Genomic DNA, 20967 nt, shown 5'->3' with positions numbered 1-20967 from the left:
TTTAACAAAGGCTGTGGCTAGGGCTTTAATTTATTTTCAAGTGAATTTTAGTGTTTATGAAAGGTTCCCCAGCACAACTGGTTCTCCAGACACAAGCTTTGTAGAGAATTAGCAGTGGAAAGAGAAGTTTTTAAGATAATGCTTTGCTTATCAACACACAAAAACACCCACATACATATATGAGGTCACATGTAAGCATACAGAAGGGAGGGCAGCGCAGAGGTGTGTAGGCTACCAGAGCCGCGTCACTGCTGCACCGAACTCTGCGAGCCCCCCTCGGTGCCAGGCTCCGTCCTCTCGAGCACAGCACCGCTCCAGTTCGGCTGAGCTGCAGCGGGCTGAGGCGAGCGTCCCGCGCAGCCAGACCGTGCCACACGCGCCAAGCTGGGCAGCGTGAGCAGCAGACGTGCCCTGAATCTCCATTGCAAGTCAGCGGAAGCACGTTAGATTTAAGACATTCTTAACAGCTAGCGACATGGAAAACCCTGGTTAGGAGCCTCCTGATAAGATCAAAACCCATTAAGTAGCACTGTTCTGTCAACAAAACTGGACTGAGTTCAGATTAATGACCCTGCTATTAAAACTGATTCATTTAAATTTCTCAAGAGCTCTACAAGAGAATAATGTTGGACTATACCATTCGCTGCAATCCAAACAGCTGAGTTTGAGAGTTTGGTTTAAAAAACAAACCAGCCACGCACAATTTCTCCTCCCACCTCTGAAAATGAAATTGGTTGAATAAGGGAAGTCACAGATTAATATAGTAAATACACAATGTGCCCCATAGCCTTCCATAGGAGTGCTTTTTATAGTAATAATTTCTTGTTTTATCTGAGTTCTCAATTTCCTCCTACCCAAGACAGTCAAGTATAATACCTGATATTACTGACTTCTGCCCCAAAGACCTTTCAACCTAAAAGCAGACAGAAGAAGGAAATATTACTACACAGACAGTGAGCTGAGAATGAATGAAGGGAAGGAGTAATTGATGTACGTATCTGAAAAAGCAAACACTAAAATGGTCTCAGAGGGGCTAGTACCATTTTACCCAAGCCCCAACACCAGCAACTCCATCTGCGTTCCTCCTTTTAATTCTTGCAAACCCTGCAATTCAGAATAAAATCATTTGATGTGGCTCATAAGGGCTGAATAATTTCAAAAGAAGATCTCAAAAACAAAGATCAAGCTGAACTGCTTTGGACTTGCTGGTGCAGTACGTGGTGACATGGCTGGTAGCCTCTGTTTTTCAGAGATTTCTTCTTGCTTCATCACCATCCATAACTGCAGGAAGTAAATTTACAACCTGTGTTACACCTTGCTGCTCAGGTGAGACTGTAACTCTACTGAAGGCTTCTGTATGGAAAAGCTCTACCTGTTTCTTGAAAGGTTCAGAGTCTCCAGGTTCTCTACCTTCCAGTCTTACTTCTCATTAGACTTTTTTCTTCTTTACCCAAAGTTTAAGGTTTAAACTTGCACGTAACATGTATCATGTAGACCCAATAATTTTACAGGTACTTGTTAAAAATCATAAACTTGGAGAATAACCTTACTGCAAATTCAGTCTAAATAAAAAGTGCCCTCAAAACAAAAAGCTTGTTCTTTGAACATCACTCTTCATTGCTACTTGTGCAAAATTAGAAAGAAAACTTCAAGTGGAAAGAAGTGGAAAGAGCAACCGTACTGAATTGCACAGTTGTCAGTACCAGATCCATGCAATACCCCACCTTCTAGCGGTGCTGCTGAACTGCACCAGGCACAAATGCACACAGTTTGGTGAAATGAAGGAGCACAATAAATTGCAGGACAGATTGTGTTGGCTTTATACTTGTTTCCTAACTGGAAGAAAATAAGAGTTACTAGATCCAGCAAAAGTTACATAGCTGGTTAGACATTCCCTGATCTGGTAGAAGACCTGCCAGTACAAAGCCAATCCACCAAGAACGTATTTTAAATCAGAACCAGAAAAGTTTGTTTTATCAGCACTTTGCATCACGTGGTCCCAGCATTTTTGATCTAACAGAAGAATCCTTTCACATTTCCTTTATCGTTGAACCATTGCCTATTTGCTCCCTCATTAACTTCTTCTGACAGCACATAAACACTTAGTTTAGGTTAGTTTAATCTGCAGTCATCTAGAAAAAGAATAAAACGTTTCACCTCAAATGAAGAAATCTGTAAGACAAGTGCTTGAACTTACCTTTCACTGGCCCACTAATATAAAAAGAGAAAATAAGAAAGCATGGATGAACGACACACTAAAAGGTTTATACGTTGTTTTACTTCAGCTAGGGGACAGCTTAAAGGGAGAGAATGACACTTCGGAAAGAAAGGACATCAAAAACTTCCATTTTCTCCATAGAACTTCCCTGAGGACAAAAGCTGAATTAATAGTTTTTGATAAAATATATCATAGTTAAAGTTATAACACATGCCAATAACACTGGATGCTTAGTGCCCTTTTAAATTAAAAATTGCAAGTTTTTGCTTTCACTTCTTATGATCTATAACCTGCAGTAAGTGTCAATTAGCAATTCCTCACTTATTTTAAATCTTCTTGTCCTTCTAATGGAACAACCTTAATTGCTTACAGCCTCCACCGTGTTCGGCAGCAAGGACAAACCTTGCACTGACAGAGGTCTGGAGACAATGAATAATGCGACAATTTAATGGTTGCAAAGGTCCTGCTTACCGTGCTGCGTGAAGAGGTCACTGTGAACTATTTCTATCAAGCAGTATAGCTTCTGGATTGTGAGCCGGCTCACGGGAACGTTTAGGATGAATTCAGTAAAGAGTTTGCTACATACAAAGAGGCAAGTAAAAACATATTAATCTCTCTCCAAAATACGTTAAAAACATCCAATAGCACAGAACAAGATAAACAACTACACACTTTTGGACAAGCAAACTCATTTTTTTCCAGACATAAGAGAGTCAGACAGGAATTTCAGAGAAATGTGTCTTTAATACGTCTGTTTAGTTTTTTGTGTCTTTTCTTTTGCCCTCTCCCTTTTATCTCAGTTTTACACTCTCTTCCCATGTTTCATTTAAGGTTTTAGATTTCAAATTTCAGTTGTCTGTGCTATTGCCTCTTTACTTCAACCATCACGTACCACTAATGGAACAGTACATGACCGTATAAGCCAAAAATTAAAAAAGTGGTAATTCATGTTACGAGCTTTCACCAACCAAAAAAAAAAAAACCACCCACCAAAAAAACCCAAACCAAAACCACCCCAGAAACACACACATTTTAAGATGATAAGGTACCATCACACTCATCAGCTGAGCTCCCACATAATACAGATTTTTAAGACTTTTCAATAATTTTGCATTGCTTCCTAAAATCTTGGGGTTTTTTTGTTTTTCCGATTAAGCTTTCACTTCTAAGTATTATTCAATCTCAATTTAAATACTCTAAGTGACAGAAAAACTGTACTGTTTGGGGTAAAACAGGCCAAATCCTGCTATTTTTCATTTGGTCTATTTTCCCAGTACTTTTGCTATCACATATCAAAATTATGATTTAGTCCAGAAACTCTACAAAGATGTACTCCCTAGGCCCATAGGAAGCATAAGTGTACACATAAAAAAGTTTACAGTACAGGCAAGCAGACGCTAAATGCCAGGTTCCTCAGGTCATTGGAATGTTAGACTAAGATTATACTTATCTATTTTATTTCTACTTTATCCTTCTTTTCCTCATTTTGACGGACCAGAACATAGAAATGAAAACAGACAATATACAGAAGGGTTTGTGCAATCAAATTAGATTAAAAAAAAGGTGTTTTTTCAACTTAAACGCCTTGTAATAGCACTGTGAAAGAGAAACGGATTTTTTTCTCTTTAAGTTAAAAGTTCTCCTGAAATACTAGTTTTGATTTGGTTTCTCTATTGTTTTTTTTGTTCTCAAACATCTTCCTATTACCCTTTCTATTTACTAACAACATTCCTGTGTTTATGAGCTACCAAAATGTCAATCCACCATAGGGTTCACTGAACAAAACCAGAGTTATTATTTACATTAAATTAATACTTGAAAGATTAAAACATCAAATATACAGCTTAAGAGTTTTGATGTCAGTTGCCTGATTGGTAATTCTTGCTATCTCATTACATGATTGTACTCAACAAGACTGCAAAGTTTGTCAAGACATATGTCAAACCTTGACGCCGTACATGTTACTTTAAAAACAGGTTATTTGTGTAGCCCTAAAAATATCTGCAAGGAAAAAAAAAAGGTAATAAAACCAAAGTGATAAAACATCTCAGGTGATCATATTTCATTGCCTCCATATATATTTTTATATATGTGTGTATATATATGTATGTAAAATAAAGATCTAGATAAAGTTCATGCTACACAGTTCATTAACTCTACTCACCTAAGTTCTTTTGGATCAAATACTAATTTCACATCATTGACAATAGCTGGCAAGTATTTAAGTGCTGCCCCCTAAAAAATAAAAACAATAAACAAACGAGTGAAATCCATGTGTCTTTAAAGGTGATGCAAAGACTGCAAGAAGAGAATCACACAGGAGTAGGTTGCTTTGGCTTAACTATTCTCTGTGGCTTGCTCTTAGCATATTCTTTTGGGGGTAAGTTACCTAAACTGAAACTCAATGAAAATGAAACTTTTAGATTTAACAGATTTAAAAGAAGAAAGAGGCATGAAAGATTAGTAAGCTGGGAAAACTGATAACTTACACTAAAACTAGAGACTTCTAAGCTCCTTCCAGCCTGTTATAGAAAGCTTTTGGTGTACCTGTGCACAACGCATAACTAAGTCATGTTCCTCTAATCACTTTTTCCCCCATCTTCTGTAGAGCTGGAGAAGCACCTTCTCCTCATCCTCCTCATCAGCCACGCTGTAGTAGTTTGGGTTTAATTTCCCTCCACTACTTAAAAATGAAACAAAAATGCACAATTGTCATTTTTCCCTCCAGTAAATTCTTGGTAGCCACTAATGAAACTGCAGTTCTTTCCGATTCCCCTTGAACTTGCAGTTGTCACTCCATTTCACAGTACATAATGAAAGGATTCAGAAGATAAAAACAGATGTTTAATATTTTAACTCTTCGTAGTAATTCTAACTAATTTTGTCTTTCCATTTCTTAGTAACAATTAATAGTTTCTACAGCAAACATTCTCTTGCAGGCATCAAGAGCAAAAATCCAGCAATTAAAAATTACTGCCCAGCAATTTAATGTCATCATGCCAGAATACATTGGGTTAGACAATAGTAAATGGACCTCCAGTAACACCACAGAGAAAAATCACTTAGTCTACACAAAAAGTAATTTCACTTAGATAAAGTTGGGGGGTTTTTCTTCAGTTGCAAATGGATTTAAACGCCCTATTTCAAATAACAGACGAGAAAATGTTCTAGCTAAGAAACTCTAAGGCAAAAGTCTTTGGTTTTAATCTTAACCTTATCAGCTCATACACTTGCACTATTTTTACTGAGGTTCCTCAAGTTCTTGCGTCCACTGAGCACCAGACTAGAAAAAACCCACAGTAATTCAAACATAAACCACAACAGACAGACTTATTTCGCTTACCTTTGTATTTTATTGCTAATAAAATGGTTTGATTACAGATGTATTTCTGCCTCAAAAGGGGGAATGACTCATTCCCCATCCCAGGCATTTCTGTTTGTGGGTTTAATGCTTCGCATTTGCAGTTTCCATCAACGAGAGCACCGTGTGCTCCCTTATCCTTTTGAATCAGAAGGAAGACGAGCCTTTATACTTTTCTTTTTTAACCAATTCTTTTCCAGTCTGAAGGCCATGATGTGAGAAGTGATTATACTATACAACTCCATGGTCAGCGGAATTCAAGAGACAGAAAAATTCTGTTTAGCAGTAGTCGTTAATAGTAGGAAGAGCCACAGGGAAACAGACTCGAGGAGTATTGCCCCGAAGGTACACACAAAACCACCTGTCTGTTTTCAAACAACTATACTTTTCTGCCACAACCCTAGTAATTTTAAATCAAATTCCACCATTCTTGAATACACAAGGTCAATTGTTTGATTACAGCCACAAGGGCCATTTCGGTCCAAGTTGTTAAGCAAAAAAGGGGGGGAAAAAAGTTTAGAATCCACCATCAATCAAATACTTTCTCTTTCCAGCTAAAAATACAAGTACCATTAATGATTAATACGTACTATTTTAGAGCAAAGTTCAGGTATATTATACAGTATAATTATTTTAATTAAATCATTTGCATATCTTTAGATAAGATTAGCAGAGGTATCAGTGATACAAAATATGCCTTTTCTTGAATAATGTATGAAGCAGTTATTAATTTACATATTGCTCAATAAAAATGCAGATTTAAGTGATTTTGGTTAGATGGTTTAAGAAAGCATATATCCATGTCCAAAAGCATACCCAAAAGCACAAGTTCAGGCAATTCTTTTCTCTAGATTATAAAGCACTATTGGATTCTTTAGGAATTTTATAAGCTTTGCTATTCCAGCATGTACACAAATGGCTGCAAGTGAGCACTGAATATAGCCCTGGAAATGTCACCCATCCTGGAGGAAAACACTAGGCTACAGCAGCTGAACAAATTTCTAGTTAAAATATTACATTATTAAAACTTAAGCGCACACTACACTCATCTTCAGATCAGCTCACATAATTCTTCTGCAAGGTGAATACACGGATTTCTTTTTCACTGAATATTCATTATTACAGAAATATTGCCAACACAGCAAACAAAACATATAAGGTGAGACTCTTATAGCACATGTTCAATTCTGTTCTCAAATTCAGTCTATCAACTAGAATTGAGTAAATACCCAACATTTCCAACCAATATTTGCTCAAATAAAAGAAAAAGGTGTATTTCCACAGCATTGCTACTATTCGGTGTTTGCTATTCATTAAAAAAAGTGGTGATTTTTTCACTGGCTGGAGCATTCACAGAAACAGCGGAAAAGTGGGGGGAGGGGGGAAATATAGTTTTGAATTCAAAAGCCACTGACAGTCTCTGCTTCTACAGAGTGAACTCTTCAGGAGAGGAAGAAACCTGTCAAATAACTGGAAGTAACCAGCGCAGGAAGTTTGCCAACTCTTGCTGACCACTTTTAAAAGAGCAAAAACCAAATGTCAATAGGTTAGATGCAAATTTCAGAGTGTTCCAGTTTTTATTCATAGTCCATTTAAACTGTCAAGCTTGATCATCAAACATTTCCACGTATGCTTAAAGGACTACTTACATGCTCAGAAATCAAGCTCATAACTGTAATTATGCAAATAGTCCCATTATGTACACGCTTATGTGTTTTGATGGATGAGGACTCTAATGACCAGTTATAAACTGCAGCTATCGCTGTGTTTTTATTTGCTTATCATTCAAATGCACGTAGCAATAAATGTTTAGTAACACATACTAAAAAAGAGCTCGCGTTTTATATCTTGAATTAAAATTTCACACTGTGCTGGCACAATCATTAAAATTAACACTTTAATGGCTTAAATGAAATGCTATCAGGTAAAACTATTTACAACATCAATTTAAAGCCTGTAGTTACAACAATTATCAGCAACTTAGGTTCTACTTTATGGACAAACCAATTACAGTTTAGTATCTTAAAATTTAAAGAAAATTGTGGAAGCGTATTTCCCAATTTCCAATCTCAACTGACTCAATTCTATGACAGTATGATCAGACAAGTCGGCTCTGCGGCCCCAGGATTAAATCTGTACCTGTGTAAAACAAAGGTCTACTAAAATAACTTTTTGTTGATATTAACTTTTGTAAAAGAGCAGCTCTCACTGTAGATTTTACTTTGTTAGAAGCTGCAGCTGAAAGTAGATCTTTTGTTAACAGTAGCACGATCGCAATGCTGGTTATTCCCAGGATACTGAATACGTAAGTGAGGAATATTAAATTTAGCAGATAAAAAAAACCTGTTCTCATCTTTTCATATAACATCAAGAAAAAACAAATAAGCAACTGTTTTGGTTTTTTTCCATTGAAATATATTAAATTAGATAACTTTCCACTCTTGATCAGCGCTAGACAAAGGTTCAAATTCCTCATCTCTGCAAGAAGTACATGGCAAACTAAATCAAGATCTTAATTTCATAGTTACATAGTGATGCCTAAGACACTTGAAAACTCAAAAACAGCATTAGAGAAAACACAATAGCGAAAAACCTTAATTCTTTGATTTTTAATCAAACAGGTTTTTGCAATAATTGCCATGTGATCACATTAGATACACATACAAAGCTGGGAATATCACTCTCACATACTTAGGCAATAATTATACATAGTTTCAAGCTGGGCTGCAAAAATAATTTCACTGCCCACAGGGGCTTCTCTCTTTGTAGAAAACCAGTGACTAATTATTACTACCCTTATCAAGTTACAAAATCATTCCTTTTAAGTACTACAAAGCACACGAAGTAGCAAAGGGGAAGAATAAAAAGGAGAGAAAGCAGAAACAAGACAGCGCATCATATGAATAATGGATTTATTTTCCCTGTTACCGAGTTAAACTTCCTTCTACACTCACTCTTATATTGACTGTCAGGGTATTATTGGAATTTTGTTTCCCTGGGATGCGATTCACACGCGAGCCAAGGATCGGCATGATGTCCAGAAGCTGACGTCAGCCTGCTAGCTAACTGACGGCACCTTTTGATATTACGTCTCATCCCTTACTTCTCCCTCTCCCTCACCACACACAACCATACCCACAGCTGCGCGCTGACACAAATATGTGTTAATTTCCCCTTTATGAATATTATCTATGTATAAAGGTATTATACCACAGCCAAAGTATATACATATGAAAAGAACCATTAAGTGATGCTTACTACATGAACCAGCTGCCAATACAACCTATTGAATTGCCAAGTTGAGCGTAGTGCTTCAAGGATACCCTTCTAAACTATAAAAAAGGCAATTAAGTATGCCAAGAAATAAAACTCACTAAGTGAAAATAATAAGGTCCAGAAAAGTCAAATCTTTGCCTTAAATAGAATAAATTAAGCAATAATTGATGGTCACAGTTCTCTGCACAGCCAATACGAAGGACAAAATTCCTAGGTTTTATTGTTCCACAGACTAATTGCAACTTATTCCTTGAATCATCACAACCACCTCTCTATCTAGAGCAGTCATCCTTTGCAGCCTTTAAGATAAATTCATTGATGTGCTTATAACGACTTAACAGCTAATTGTATTTTCCTGAACTTCTTCAGAGCTAGCAGCTAAATAACGCAGGCTTTTTTTTCCATGTTGAAGAAACAAATTCAGTGATGGCCTGTATCAAAGACTAGTTGGGGGGGAAAAAAAAAAACCATCAGACATGGTAAAAAGGCCAGAATAAACCTGGCCAAGTGCAACGGAGGCGTTATTTCTAGCGGTGGTCCCTCTGAACATCAGTGAAGGGTCCACTGCAGTGCCCACGCTGCCACAGCTCTTTTTGGCGTGATGGTTCATTTCCAGACAGGTTTAATGAGACAAGAATGGGTGAGGACTGGGGCCTACCAAGAGAAAAACTAGCATATTCCTCGGATCTAAAGGTTCAAGGAGTTTCTATGACTAAAAATTTATCCTAAGCCAGCAATTTAGAAAACACTTTGTTCTGAAAGGAAGTTTTTCTGCCATTTTTTTTGGGGGGGGGAAAACCCCCAAGCCCCAAAAAACCTGTTAGAGCACTTCAACACTTGCATATATAAACTGTGTAAAATAGGAGTAAGCTTCATTTATTTTTTAGAACAAAAAGAATCTCCAAAACCCCAACCCCTTAAAGTTACCTGGAGGATCTGCCTTACAGAAAAGTTCCCGAGTTTTTAATTTCTTCGTGAAGACAGGCACATATCAACAGTCCTCCCAGAAAGAGATGAGAGGACAGATACACGCCTTTTCTTCATGTCATTACACAAATGTAAGCTCCTCAACTTTAGGTTTTGGAACTCCCACCAGGGCCGAGGCCATCTGAATCCCTCTTCACCCCTAACAGTTTCCTCTCGGACACCGTGTAAGCCTGTCCTCTGACCCCAGCTCACTTCAAGCCCTCCCTAGTTTTAAGTTAGGAAAAGACAAAAGACAAACTAATACTCCTCAGTGGAGTCCGTTTCTGCAAACCTTTGAGTTTGCTGGAGTTGGCTACACTCGTGAAAAGCAGCATTACCTTAAGCATTTGGTCACCAATGCCCAAAGTCACCTAGTCCACCTTTTGAAAAGCCACTTAGATTATCGTTTCAAACATTGCCAATTCAATATAATAGCAAGCCATGAAGAACACATCTACACAGAAGTGCATATGCTCAGAAACACGTTTAAGAAGCATTACACGATTAGTACAATTACAGCATATTTCGTATGCCGTTTGGAGACTTATCCTGAATTTCTTCTGTCTGAAAGCCATAAAGTCATGCTGCAGTCTGTGTGTTCAGCAAGCACCGTTTGTACGCATCTCCATTACTTTGTCACATCTGGTAGCCGTTAGCACTTCTGAAGGCTTGTGGAGTAAGAAAAAATAAACTCTCTTAACACCAAAAATTTATTTTACCACAACTGTACTAACACCCTGACATATTAACACAAAGCTACACTAAAAGGGGACCAAAACCAGTGCCGTAGCACTATATTGCATCATAGCATCCTTCTACCGCGCGACAGAAGACAAGTTGTCTGCCCAAGCATTTCTTTGTCATATGAAAGCACACTAAAATAAGATAGGGTAGCCTTGCTAAGTAGCTTAAAGTAATTTCCGATATAATTTTGGATAATAGATAAAAACCAATGGGAGTTTTATTAAGTTACTTTTGTTTATTACACAGTTGAGAGCATTGAGCAATCTTTTCATTAATACAAACCAGAAATTACTACTGTGATAACAACACTGGTCACTGGTAAATGAAAACAAAGCAGTACGTAGTACAGCGAAGCTTCTTGCAACAACAGAAAATTCAAACTTTTATCCCATTCTTGGGTTTACATCGACAAGGAGCATCAAAAGACAGTAACAGAAGCTTCTTTACAGTAGCTGTTTAAGAAAACTGCAATACTAACTTAAGGTTGTCATTAGATTGAACAAATGACGTTTGCAAAGTATTAAACAAAATGTATTCTGAATAGTACACTACAGGTTTTGTCTAGGATTTAAGTTCATGTCTTTGTACTACAGAAAAGCAAAAGTACCTAATTTAAAAATGTCATTTTCTGAAGTCATTCATTTCAAACAGTACACCTAGTCTCAAAATTAAGCATAAAATCTCTTTGCCAAATATAGTATATTCTTATGAACTCTTTTGTTTGATGAAGCAACAAATTTGTTTTACCTGACTCAATTTGTACATGATTTTAATGTTCATTTGCATCTTGTGTCATTCAACACAAAGCACTCACCTTCTATACAAGCATTATCCTGGATGCCATTCTATTAAACTCATCGACCCAGCCAAATTAAGCCCAGTCAGCAGCTAGATGAAACAATTTCCAGGAATGCCTAAACAGTATTTTTTAATTGCCCCAGTCTGCAGCAGTCAACGTTCCAAATGATGGAACCAGCGCCTCTGGCACAAAATTCAGTGTAAAACGGCACAAAGCGTTATCAGAAGTAAAGCGACGTTGCGCTTTTCCAGAGATTGTTGTATTTGTTGCCAGCGTAACAACAGACTTTCCCATATAGGTTCTAAGAGACACAGAAACCTCAGTCCATGCTTGCATTTTGTTACTCAACTAATTTTAAACGATGGTTATAAAGTATTCAACCTGCTGGAAAAGCCCTGCAGACTAATGCAGTCTCTTGTTTTCTTCCTAGGTACCTCAGCAGCTTGTTATGTATTTCCCTGTTTTTTTTCCCTAATTTCCCTAATTTTCATTTAAATTTCCCTAATTTTCATTTAAATTTCCCTAATTTTCATTTAAATTTCCCTAATTTTCATTTAAATTTCCCTAATTTTCATTTAAATTTCCCTAATTTTCATTTAAATACTTTTCTGTGGCTTTAGCAATAAATGCTTAGTATTAGAGTAGGAAAAAGTACAGTATGGATACTGAGAAATATGCATCATGTGTTAAAAGTGACAAGGATTATTTAAAAACCACACACACAAGAGAATACGTGTTAGTAAAATGTTATCATCTTCCGTCCCGGCCCTCTGTGGTCACATTTCAGGATAATTTTATATACACACCTACTTTATCAAGATCATTTAAAGCGCAGAGAACTAACTCGGCTACCAGCCTATCTTTTTTCAGTCATGCTGAACAGCAGTACAAAGTCACGCATAACAGCAAACATTAGAGCGAACTGCAAGAACCCTGCTGAGAATAGTTCAGCTCCCTCATACAAACACAGCCCAAATCAGACAGCCCTCATAAATTCGATGCAGCTGGCTCAACTGCCCTTGTTTCAAAGAGACACAAGAATAAATTACTAGGAAACATTTGCATTTTTATCTAAACTTGAAATATCATGCTAGGCTTCAGCTGAGCTCACACTTAAACAGTAAAAGGTTAAGGAAATAATTATCATGCACCAATTAGCAGAAAATAGGAATAAAACCAGGAAAGCTCACTACACTTGTAACCATTAAAAATATGTGCACGTACCAAACGCTGCACACCTTATTTAATCAAGTAATTCTTAAAATCAAACTGATACTTGAAAAAACAAAGTTTAACCTCGCTACTTCTCAAACTAGTACTGCAGCCCACTACCATTCATCGTGCAAGAAAAATTTTTGTTAGCAAGAGGACAACCAAAACATCTGTCAGCTCAAATCACTGTTTGAATTTCCCCCTCCAGTCTGGACAACTGCACACCTTAAAAAAGTCAAGTGCGAAAGGCGGCCTCTCAACGCCTGCCTCCGCTGCGGTCAACACTGACACACACAAAAAACCCCCCCAACAATTACATTTAGTTAACTAACTATAAAAAACAAACCCTGCATTGTTTTGAACGCTGTAATTTATACCATAGCAGCTTCTCATATTCAAACCTATGGGATTGACTATTGCTGCCTTTATAACGTAGGATGAAAGTGACTTTTATCCATTCTTACACCTTAATGTTTTGATTGCAACATTAGAGTCCACTAAGAGGTATAAATGCTAGTAAAGCTCTGCTCAAACCGTGCTCCAAGAATATATGGGATTTTTACCTATTATTGTAAAAATATATAGCTGAAGCACTACAACTCCATTTAAAATAACCTTTTAATAATGTTTTTAAATTGTTATTACTTTGCAGGAATAGGAAACAGACCTGTACATTTGGAAAAAAAAAAAATACAGTTTTTTCCATGCATATGCTAAGGCAGCCACTACAAATGTCCACCTTAAGTTCTAGACGACCAGCTCTTCAGCCACCAAGTGACCATTAACCGCGCCGACAGAGCGGAGCCAGCGCTGGGGTTACCCTCAGAACCCCCTCCTCTGAGCCACCCCGCGTCGGAAGCGGTGAAGGATGGGCAGCTGACACAGATAAGCCTCCTCCTAACTCCAGGCCCACTCAAGGCTTCTTGGAGGACCCTGGGCAAAAGATCAGGTCAATGCCCTTCCCAGCCATGAGACTGGGAGTCAAAGCATCATCAGTAATGCAAAGCATGATCTTATCTTAGTGCAGTAGGGTATTTTGCAGACAGATAGAGCTTTTGCTCTTTTGTTTCATTTGTTTGGTTTTTGGGTTTTGGTTGGGTTTTTTTTGCTATTAAGTCTTGAGAAAAATTTAATCAACGCTGTGTACAGTTATACCTACTTGCAGTCAACAAAAATGCTAAATCCCACTTTTAACCTGCCCTCCACAGAAATACTCTTGCTTTTGTTTCCTTAAAGGCTGAAACTGAAGTCAGGTTTGCAAAGCAGTCACATATACAAATTCTCCCCTACCCTAAGAAATTTTGAATAGACATAATACTAAGAGTTACAAATTCAAAGTCTCTATTTGTGCTCTACACCCTTAAATCCTTGTACAATTCATACAGTTTTCTTTGGAGGAAACTTTTTTTTCTTTATAATGTACACAAAGCCTTCAAAATTTTAAATAAAAAAGGGGCAATTTAAATGCAAAATATTAAGTAACTGAAGACCTAAGCTACAGTCAGAAACAGCTCATCAGCTTCCACAAGGACATAAATATTTGAATAAAGAGTAATTCCTGCTAAGAACACAAGACTGCAGTCATTCATTCTCCCCTGCACAGTGTCAGCTTGAAGGCTACTCTCTTAACAGATAGGCTGGGGAAAAAAAAGTAAAAAATAAAAAAATTTGGTATAACCAGCCCAAAGAGAAAAAGTTGCGAACATTTCAGAAAAAACTTTCCAGTGGCAGTTCTGCTTCATGTTGATAAACTATCAAGACAGATTACAATTTTTGCAAGGAGAAATAGAAATATTCAAATGTGTGAATTAAGCATCTGTCTCTTTTAATGTGAAGCACCTTAATTTTCTATCTAGGTCTTTTCAAGTTCTTATCTCTGCAGACAGACTTATTTGGTATACACTTATTTAGCTTCCCCAATATATATTAAAAACAGCAAAAAAAAAGCCTGAAACTGCTACAGCTAGATCTCCTGATCTTAACTGCACAACACAGGGACCTAGCAACTTATCTGCTTATCTTCATTAAAAACCTCAACAGCGTATCCAACAGCGCAAGAAACGCCCACTGCGTCACAGTACCCGTGCGTATAGCCCAGCACTCGGCTCCCACAGTGGCCACAGGAGATGTCATTTACAGTTTCTGTGGTCCATTCCCCTCCTGGCTCTCCCTGCATCCTTTAGAGGCTGCATCTCCATCCAGCCTTTCAGAACATCTATGGACCTGTGGTCTGTAAATCTGCCTAACCTCTTTGTGGCCCTGCTGACACTGTCTGCCTCCATAACGCCCTGTGACAGCAAGCTTCAGAAATGAAAAAATTTTCTTTTACTTGTTTTAAACTAACCTCCTACCGATGTCAGTGAGCGCACCCTATTTCTTGTACCGTGGGATTTGGTGCAGAAGAGTTTCACAGACCGCTCACCCGCCAGGAAGGTGCGCCATTCCCAATCCTGGTTCTCCGTACCCCTGTAACTATTTCCTGAGGTACAGAGACCAGAACAGCACCTGACACGCAAGACGCAGATGCACCAAGGGTATCTAACAACAAAATGACAGCCCTGCCACGTCCTCATTATTCCTCTGACTGACACCCAACACCCTGTTGCTTCTTCACCTGCCGCTGCACATGGAACAGAGACCCCGGAGAGCTGTCAGTTATGACTCCAAGGCAGCTTCCCAAAACTGCAACTGCCAGCCTCAAGTAGACCATCATACAGGGATTGCACTGCCTTACATGTGTCTACCTTGAAGCTTAGCTTTTAGCCCACTCAGTTTTGTGAGGTCCTTCTGACGTTCCTCACCACTAGCATGGTACTTACCTACCAACTCCAGATCACTGATAAAGATGCTGAACGAAGCCTGTAATGTCACGTCCACTTCACATGGTTACTGACACCCTCCCAGAACTCCAACAGCTTTGTCAGGCAAGATTCACAGAAGCCATTCTCACTCTCTCTCAAAAAAAGCCCCACATTTATCCACCTCTTCAATAATTTTATTCTTTGTAATAGAACCACACATTTCTAGTTAGTGAAAAAAACTGTAGCGCTTCAGTGGATATTTGAACATAATAAAAGCAATCTCACGAGTTGCAAAAAGCCAATACTAACAATTATGTATTCTAAGAGCTACGTAATTAAGAGTCCAAAGGAGATGAAAGCAATGAATAATGATGAAAGGTTGTCAGGGCTTCTGAAAGGCATCCACAAGCACAGTTCTCGGACAACCCCACACTGGCTCATCTGTCAATGCTTCATCTACCAGCATACTTCACGTAGCCGATGCAGACAGTAGATGTGCTCTACCCAAGTTTGCAGACATCTGAATGTGAAACAATACACAGACTAAGACAGACACCGCTGTAGTGTGATCTGTCTAGCCTCCGCTAGGAAGTTTGTCTTATTTTCCTGCATCTCAGGTGAAGACAACCAAATTTATTTTTAGGGGTATTTTTTTTTTCCCCCAAGGCATAAGCTGTTGAAAAAAAGAAAAAAGCTCATGTTCATCTGCCTTCCTGAAGTAGGCCTCACAGACAAGTCTCGGGAAAATAAATCTTACATTCAATCCTCGTGATCTGAAAACATCCTATTTGTAAAACACCAGCTAGCACACTCTAAGTCACTGACTCAAACTTACCAATTTCCATTCAGGATAGATGCTTTGTCAATGGAATGAAAACACAGCTTTCTTGAAAGATGTAATATCCCTGTTTTGTTATCAGATGATACAGTCACAGTCTCCCTGCGTAAAATATTCGAACTCAGCAGCTTTATCCCCACTGCCTATTCTTGCTGTGTGCTCAGCATGGTATTACTAGCCTAAGACCTGCATGCACTCAGCTACAAAGGACCGGTGCCTTTGACTTAGGTGTTTTCCTGCTGTACTCTTCCCAGCTCCCTTCAAGAGGAACCTCTTGCACTGGCACAGTACTTTGCCACTGTCTGTCTTTGCCTCCCAGCTGCTATAAAAAAATTCTTCTAATGCACAACCACTGCACATCTGAGCAGGAGGAGTCATACTATCAAACTGTCCCCAAATTCAACCCCAGTTCTTAGCCCCTTTCTGATCATCATCTTTCAACTGATTCCGCATGGCTAGGTCAAGAGTTACGTCCTTTTATAAATTCTATTTGGAACCACAAGGAGAACTTCAAGGTGTAGCTTATCAAACACATGTTTGTAACAGTCTCTGTACTTTTCCGTGGTGAAAGAGATTCACTAACATGAGACCAGTATGGGCACAATGACCTCAGACTCCTCTGGATACAAAAGTCTACCAGTCCTGTAATTCAATGCTTCTGCTCTGTGATATCAATACCCATGTTCATCTGAGGTCAGAGACCACACTCCCAATTCCATGAGCCAGCCAACACTACCAAAAGGAGCTACCATTCTAAAGGGACAAAAGAAGAGGGCTGTGGGGTGGAGTTTGCAGTCTGACTCACTACTGATTTGCTATTAAAAACATGTACTAGGGCTTAAGATACTATATTGAAGTTCCTGAACAGCCTAGGATAACAAGTCAGTCCATAAGAATATGATCTACATTGTCATCAGCATCTTAAAGATATCACCTTAAAAACACCTTAAAGTTAAGGTTATACAAGTTAAATAAGCTAAACATCATTTAATCCCTAAGTTCCCTTTTAAAAATAAAAGTGAGGTATTTGCAGCAATTTAAGTAAACTTACTTGCTCGAAGCACATTCCTTATATAGTCACAAACACTTCATTAGAAGCACTAAGTATTAACCACGTTTGAGGTAAAATATGCTTTTGGGGACAAACACAAGCGTACACTTCAACTGCCTCATTGTGGTTTAGGATACAAAAGTAAAGCCAAGATGGAGACCTGTAAAGTACATACCTTCACTATGACAGTTTGATCGGAGATGCTGCTCATCATCTCATTGATGGACTTAAAGAGCTGCAGCAGAGACTCCCTGAAGTCTGCTTCTCCTTTGTTTTCATAAAGTCTGAAAAATAATTAGGTTTCATAAGCACAGTCTAACTAAAATGGAAATAATTTTAAAAAAAAAATCTGTTCAAATGACAGATGATAATTCATTGCATTACTTTCAAGTTCAAGAATTTCTACAAGTTTCTTCACTGAACCAAGAGTTTTCTTTCACAAAAAACTAAAGACAAGACAGACTGACCGGGCTGGGTCAGCAGGAACAACAGATTTTTATTTTAAAGCTTCCTATGGAAAATGCCACATCCAGTATTGTTGTTTACGCCTTCAAGTCACAGTGAATCCCTCAGCGGTGACCCAGTTCCACATGCCCACGCAGCAGTGGGACAGAGCCTCTCCACCCTGCACAAGAGCTAGCAGATGTCTGGGAGGACCAATGCCAAGCAGCTCTCTGATGTGGAAGCCAGAAAGCATCCAGACAACTTGCCAGCAATCGTTAAAATCTACCAGTGGCCTAAGGTGAGTGACCTTAAGCTCTGTGAAAGAAAGAAAAAGCCTATCAACCCACTATTTGCTAACAAAACAAAAAAAACCAAACCAAACAAACAAACAAAAAAACCCAAACACCAAAACCAACAACAAAAAACAAAACCAACCAAAAACACCAAAACAACACTTCTTTTTTTTTCCACAGGAAGGGAACGCTACAGTTAAAAGTGCATGTCACCTCTAATTTCTGGCTTGCTGACACTAAACTAGTTAAGCCTCAGTTTCCCATACAGTCAGTACAGTGCCACAGAAGAACACCTAATCCACAGCTGAAGTTTGCAAAGCAGGTCCCTGTGCCTTCAGGCAGGATTTTTCAGAGCGGATCTGCCCACAGCGACCCCCCCTCTCTCTCTGTCTGCCAGATGCTTTCAGGGGGATAAAAAACTGCCCTGAGATGCCTGAGCAACACCAAAGGCAAAAAAATACACAGCCAGGCTGAAGAACTTGGTCCACTGGTTCAATACAGCACAGGAATGAGTGTTCCTGAAACTCCCTTGAATATTTTAAATGCAGCATGATCTCTGGTTCAGGTGCAGGATGAGATAATTCTCACTACAAAATGGAAAGGGAGGGGGAGGAGACAACTAGCTCCACATAAATCCTTTAAATATTTTTTTTCCCCCTTTGGTGATATGACTCACCTACATAAGGGCTGTTGCAAATACACTTCTTGAACCTCAGCTATACAGACTTAACATGACCCAAAAAAAAAAAAGGATCAGTGCTTAAAAGAAGCCCAGGAGAACCTGGCATCCAGGTCAAATCTAAACAGGGGTGGTGTTTATAAACACCAGATGGGACTTTTTCCCCAACTAAAACCCCACACTAACCTGGCCGGCTTTGATTGCCTCTATGAGCCTCACGTCATCCAACAGCACGTGGGCTTCCAAAGCCCTCCTTGGTTCCACCAGCTCTGTCCCTGAGCTCACCTAAACATTTTGCACCAAGACCCATTAGAGCAGCTCCCAGCAAGAGATCAATTCCCCTCTGTTCTCCTCCATTTTCTCCTGGGGTTAAACCCAAAAGGTCTGGAATGTGGACTGCAGCTCAGAAAGAGCACCACACCCAGGAATTTTATATGTACAGTCATAGTATGTTTGAAGTATAGTATCTTCGTGTTTGAAGATATCATGATGGACCACCTATTACAGAAGGAAAGAGGCTTATCTTTTAAGATAAACATAGAGTTCAGAACATTCTCACTGCTTTACACTGAAACTAATGTGTATCATTTTTAATGCTGTGTTCATAAACCTTTGGGAGACACAGATATTAAAAAAAGCTATTTAACCAGTACACAGGGGAAATGAATGCTACAGAAAAAAAAAATATTGAATTGTGTTATTTTGCTGTGCAAACTTCTATTCCCGTTCTAGGCTAAAACTGGGGGTTATGCAGGACAAATTACTTGCTAACTCCCCATTTCAGTAATGGATTTCAGTGTCCCCCTGAACAGATTAGAGAGGTGAAACTAATACCAATGTAAGCAGTAACTAAACTTGACAGTCCAATAAATCAAACTGCTTAAGACAAAAAGCTCTGCGTTTCAAAAAGGAAATTGTAATAAAAATAAACAAGTTAGTCAGAAATGTGTTTCTCCTGTCAGTTATTAACATATGTTTATTAAATACACCTAATAACACACAAAAACACTACAGCTACGAGAAAACCAGGATTACACCAAGTTGACCCTTCTAGCACTGCCTTCAAAATTTTAAGACTGTTGTAAATGCAACATAACCACTGGGATCATTACTGAGTAAACCAAATATTTCTAAAGTTCACTTGTAATATTTTGCCTTTATAAACCTTGATATACTGAACAAATAGATTTGCCACCAGGCTTTAACTACATGAACAAGGCTTCTATGTATTTATCCAGAACTGAAGCCTGCCTGCAATCCCATTTCTAAAATGCTCCATATATTCAGTCCACTACCATATTACTAAAGCTAAAAATATGCAATTTTTTAAATAAAAGATTCTGTTTGCTCGTTGAGATTTCTCAGTAAAACACTAACGATATTTCAGAACACTGCGACACTTCTGCATTAAAATCACTTCAAATCGCACACCTCCAGCAGGATTTAAGTCTTACAGCAGAACAAATCATGGTGTCATTCAGCATTCAGTAGCTGCGCTGATTAATCCCTTGTCATTGAGAGCTGTGTCTTCCCAACGCTGAAGAACTGTGAATTAGTGCTTAGCACGAGGAAATCCAATGGTCAATGCTAGAGGGTCATATTGTCTGTAAATCTAATCTGCAGCAAGAGATAATTATTTTTTTCTGTTTTAAAGTGATTTGTAGGACCTGCAGCAGTATAAGTGACATTCAGTATTTTATGAATCTCACAGCAAGACTCCTACAGAAATAAATTACAATCTTTAATTTAGAGAAAGGTTGGTGAAGTTGGTAACTTCAGAGCTCTACATAAATCCCTTGTAATAAGGTTGTTACCGTCGCTAACAAGTAGTAAAAGGACTGAATCTAAATTAAGATGAATACATTGTCAACTTCTTTTATAACTTTTTTAATATTTTGTGTATAAAACACAGTACTGACTTCCAAATCAGCTTAGAATAATTATTTATGCTTGACTCTATGGATGGACGCCCACTGCAGACAGCGGCAGCGAGTCGGGGTGCAGTTCGCCACGCAGGAGGCCGAGTGGGGAGCGGCGAACAGCCCCCCAGCAGGCCTCTGCCACGCTGGCAGGCACAGCAAGAGCTTTTATAGAAACCCAAATTATTCTCCTATCAAAAATACTATCCCTCTGGAGGAGAAGATTCCCACAGCCCTTCTTTCTTTCCCCTTTCCCGTCTCGCTTACTGAAACCTATTGAGACTGCAGGGCCCTGCAAACTGCAGCCGACCACCAGCAGTTTGTCCACACTGACAGGCGGCCCTGGGGAGCTCCGAGCTGTTGGGG

The 20967-nt window shown here is 38.7% G+C and overlaps 1 protein-coding gene across 3 annotated transcripts in view; it reads right to left on the bottom strand.

Moving 5' to 3' along the window:
* Positions 1-20967, bottom strand: part of DOCK1 (dedicator of cytokinesis 1) — a 323303-nt gene that overhangs the window by 232640 nt on the left and 69696 nt on the right. For all 3 annotated transcript variants that reach the window (XM_072871685.1, XM_072871686.1, XM_072871687.1), the window contains 3 exons: positions 17442-17550; positions 4383-4453; positions 2690-2796 (listed from right to left, as the gene is read on the bottom strand). In XM_072871685.1, coding sequence (XP_072727786.1) covers positions 2690-2796; positions 4383-4453; positions 17442-17550 — 287 coding nt within the window. The remainder of the gene's footprint in view (positions 1-2689; positions 2797-4382; positions 4454-17441; positions 17551-20967) is intronic.

The sequence above is a fragment of the Ciconia boyciana genome, chromosome 8 (genome assembly GCF_034638445.1).
Source record: "Ciconia boyciana chromosome 8, ASM3463844v1, whole genome shotgun sequence".
NCBI lineage: Eukaryota > Metazoa > Chordata > Aves > Ciconiiformes > Ciconiidae > Ciconia > Ciconia boyciana.
Note: the sequence above shows the minus strand (reverse complement) of the source record. Positions and strands in the feature narration are given on the sequence as shown.